The sequence below is a fragment of the Phytophthora infestans genome, genomic scaffold (assembly GCF_000142945.1).
Source record: "Phytophthora infestans T30-4 supercont1.179 genomic scaffold, whole genome shotgun sequence".
NCBI lineage: Eukaryota > Oomycota > Peronosporomycetes > Peronosporales > Peronosporaceae > Phytophthora > Phytophthora infestans.
This window is the reverse complement of record NW_003303580.1, coordinates 62688-66365: the sequence shown is the minus strand read 5'-3', so window position 1 is coordinate 66365 and position 3678 is coordinate 62688. Positions and strand designations below refer to the sequence as shown.

The following is a 3678-nucleotide window of genomic DNA, read 5'->3' as shown; positions in this document are numbered from 1 at the left end:
GGTGGACTTCGATACTCGTGTAGCTTACACAGTCAAGACGTCCAGCGTTCACTCGTAAACTACACTACCTTTTGAGGCTTCTTCGAGAACTAAAAGAAGCTGACGACGTCTCCGCTTTGGACGAGAGCGCTGGCGCGCGTGTACACAAAGGACGCTGTCGAACACGACAACAATGTTCTTGTTCGTGTACTCGGTGGCGTACACCTTCGACTTCTTCACCACCTTGTACAGCTCCTCCACAAAGTCCGCGTTGTCCTGCATTTTGATGCTGCCTCGCTTGTTGCGGTACGCTACTACGCCGTAAGCAGAGGAGACTGCGCACTGGATCTGCAGGTTGGGACCTTTTGAAGGCGGAAGCTTTTCGATCGCGCGTTTGCCCTTCTTCACCCTGCCACGCGACCGCTTCACGTAGAGATTGTACATGTAGTTAGTTTAAGATTGTAGAGATTGTACATGTATTTACGGCATCTACGCGATGCTCGGTAGCATTGAGAGTGGGGATTAAGACGCGCCACACGCATAAGCTTGGGCGGCTTCGAGCGCGCGGGAGTTCTTCGTCGGAATCTCGTCGGCAGCGACAACTTTGAATGTTGATTAGTCGACATTGAATGAGGAAAAAGGGTGGTACTGCTTATTTCGGGTACCTCGCTCCGGCAAAAAATGAACCAACATTAAAGCTGCCGACTTTAGATGTTGAATGAGCCAACTATGGGCGGGCAAAGGTGTAGTGCTTGCAGTGCGGTGCGCAGTCGGCTGAATCATGGCCACAAGCATGTCGATCTTGTCTTCAATAGCTTTTATTGATTTCTCAACGGTTTGTAGTCTCGTTTCGATTGACGAGGGGGGCGACGGAACATGAGTCGCTTTGTTACGTTTGCGTCGAGAAAATGTAGTAGGGCACCCTACATGAGCTTCGCGATCAGGGGCTAAGCTCTCGGCAAGTTAGGTGTCTTCATCAGTTGCTGCTTGATCTAAGAGATATCGCACCAGGGTTTCTGCTGACTCGTTTTGAGTCCACGCAGTCCACCACTTCACCATGCGAAGTGAGAATCGTCGTTCAGGCGACGCGGACATAAATCTGTGATGGGCGCGAGCGCGGCGGAATGAGGTGCTCGGTCGCACAAGGCTCAATGTAACGTTCTGTCACTTGAGACTGAGCACTTCATTAATCCGGCACATACCGTAGAAAGCAAAAGCGGAGACAGGAAAAAACCACAAACGACTTGCCTCCGTGAACCCGGGGGCGCTCTCCAAGTGGGAGTGGAGTACTCGGAGCATATTCAACGAAATTGGTGTCGCTTGGCGCTGCTTGAATTCACTGTTCTTGCGCTTCTGCAGTCCGCGCATAAACTGACGGACAAACGCATCCTTGGCTGGATTACCAAGTCCATACTTGTTACCTTGATCGTCTGTGAGTACCATCCACTTGTCAGGTCCTGCTGCGTCTCGACGTTCGTAACCTTCGTAGTAGTTTGCTACAGCTGCGCGAATCTTCTCTGCGGTTTGGCTGGAAACCGAAGCGGATGCAGAGACACTTTCCATGAAGGCGGCTAGTAGAGAAGGTAGCTCGTGATGTCGCGTAAGCGCTGTGTAACGGGCCTGGGGTGTCCGTTACTTGCTTACACGTAGTGATGAAGAAGCGTACAAGTCCAGTGATACTGAAACCAAGTACTTAGTCTGAAGGAAAATCAACTCTGTTTTTATTTAGGTCCAGGGCAGCTTGCCTGACCACTCAAATACACGTCAACTCCTTATTGGTTGATTATGGGTCTGGCTCCCCATATTTCAACCAATAAGGTGACGGCAGTTCAGCACACGCTACTCGTGTGCTGCTGCACCTACTTTTGTAATGCAAATCTACCTACTTATGTAATGGTGTGAACCACTACAAAGAACCTATAAAACTACCTACATATGTAACTTGGGAGGGCCCATTACACGCTGGGTCGGGATACTCATTGGCGATACAAAACTCATAGAGCTTCCTAAAATATGATGTATACACATTCCTTGTGTCCTGTTTAATCACGTGTGTTGCTGTGTCGATAACAGCTCTTGGAATGATGCGGGGTGTCCTGCCATAAATACGATAGACACTGGCTGGGTATATGCTTGTCGTCCAGCCAAAATAACAATGAGCTGCAGTACCAATCATTTAAAGATTCGTACTTTTAGTCTTGTTTAGTATTAAGTGTCTTGTTTAGTACTATGAGTCTAGTTTAGTACTTAGAGTCTTGTTGTTAGGGGGTAAATCCGATTGGTTAAAATTAAAACAAAAATTATTCCTTAATCTTCTTCACTATCCTTCTTCACTATCCGAATCAAAACCAAACACCTCCCGAAAGCGACGCTCATCCGTCAGATCCTTCTCCTTTCCCTTCATCTTGTTCTCACATATCTTGTCTTTCTCGATAAACCCCGCCATATATATCCCTTCAAACTCAGCTAAACTTGCACAATTCTTGCCTTCTTTGAAGCTGTCAATTTCATCTTGAATTGGAGCTATGAAATATGCGTTTTGGGCCTGTATCTCCTCACAACTGGTACGCCACTGCTTGACGCGCTCGGTATACGTCGTTCGTAAATAAGCAAGATATTTTGAAGGCGGACCCTCTCTCCAAAAATAGTATGGGCGTCCGCATCGAGCATTTGTGCCTTGTACTGACCGAATACTTTGCATTTTCTTGAAGCAAACTCGCAGCAGGCTCTCCTTGAAACTCTGGTGGCATCCAATGGCGCTTGTCAGGATGCAGAAGAAGGTAGGCCTTTCGAAACCACGCCTTTGACAGCAAATCGATTTCGTCCATCTAATAATAAAAGGCAGTCAGTGTGAGTGTTTAGCTGAAAGCTTACCGGAATATCTGTACCTGAGCAAAAATGTACTTAAACAGCGGTCCGTTTTGACTGAGCTTCTTAAGGGGTTGTTGTCTTAGCCCTTTCGGCTGTGACTTGTCAGGGGAGAAGCGCTGTGCTCCACCTCTCTAAGCTCCTGTCGGAGCGCTGGCATTATTAGATACAAATAGTAAGTACCACATTTGGGTATAAAATATAAGATACCCACGGTACCTTCGAGTTTCTGGAATAGTTGTGTAGCGCGGCGAGAACGCTGCTCGGAGACGCGCTTGGCGCGGTGCTCAACCCACGACCTCTTGCGAATATCAACCCTGGATTCACGCGCTTTTATCCCCTTGCACTTCTTCCCGTGCTTTGAGAAGCTCGTGCGAGATATCGATCTCTCACACTTCACGCATTCTTTTGTCGTGGCGCTGCCGTACGGCACCTTTGTCATTTTGTTTTGGAGTATTTGCAGAAATTGCGTCTAAGCTGGCCATTATTTTTTTAAATGTGATATTCGATGCTGATTGGTTAAAACTATTTTTGCATGGGTTGTTTTTGAGACTTAACGTGCGCCGAACGCTGGAGGAGGATCGAAGCTGATACAGAAGCCGACGAAGACGAGTTGCGTCAGTGAAAGAAGTACGCTTCATTGTCAATTTGGGTGCTTACGATGGAAATTCGAGGTATCTTCTTGTTGAATTTAATTATGCTGCGCATTTTGAAAATAAAATGTAGCACAAAATAGCTACAGCAATTCTGAGTTTTTGATTGGCTTACACATCATCTGATCAAATCTACTAACTTTAGATAGCTATTTTGTTCATGAAATAATTATTATTA

The 3678-nt window shown here is 46.7% G+C and overlaps 1 protein-coding gene across 1 annotated transcript in view; it reads right to left on the bottom strand.

The window, feature by feature from the left end:
* PITG_20830 (uncharacterized protein) overlaps positions 1-3289 on the bottom strand; it is a gene marked incomplete at both ends in the record, with an annotated part of 3586 nt that extends 297 nt beyond the window's left edge. Inside the window, 7 exons of the mRNA XM_002895420.1 lie at positions 69-388; positions 873-902; positions 1214-1373; positions 1401-1550; positions 1624-1658; positions 2301-2445; positions 3067-3289. Of these exons, the coding sequence (XP_002895466.1) occupies positions 69-388; positions 873-902; positions 1214-1373; positions 1401-1550; positions 1624-1658; positions 2301-2445; positions 3067-3289 (1063 nt within the window). The remainder of the gene's footprint in view (positions 1-68; positions 389-872; positions 903-1213; positions 1374-1400; positions 1551-1623; positions 1659-2300; positions 2446-3066) is intronic.
* Between the last annotated feature and the right edge of the window lie 389 nt (positions 3290-3678).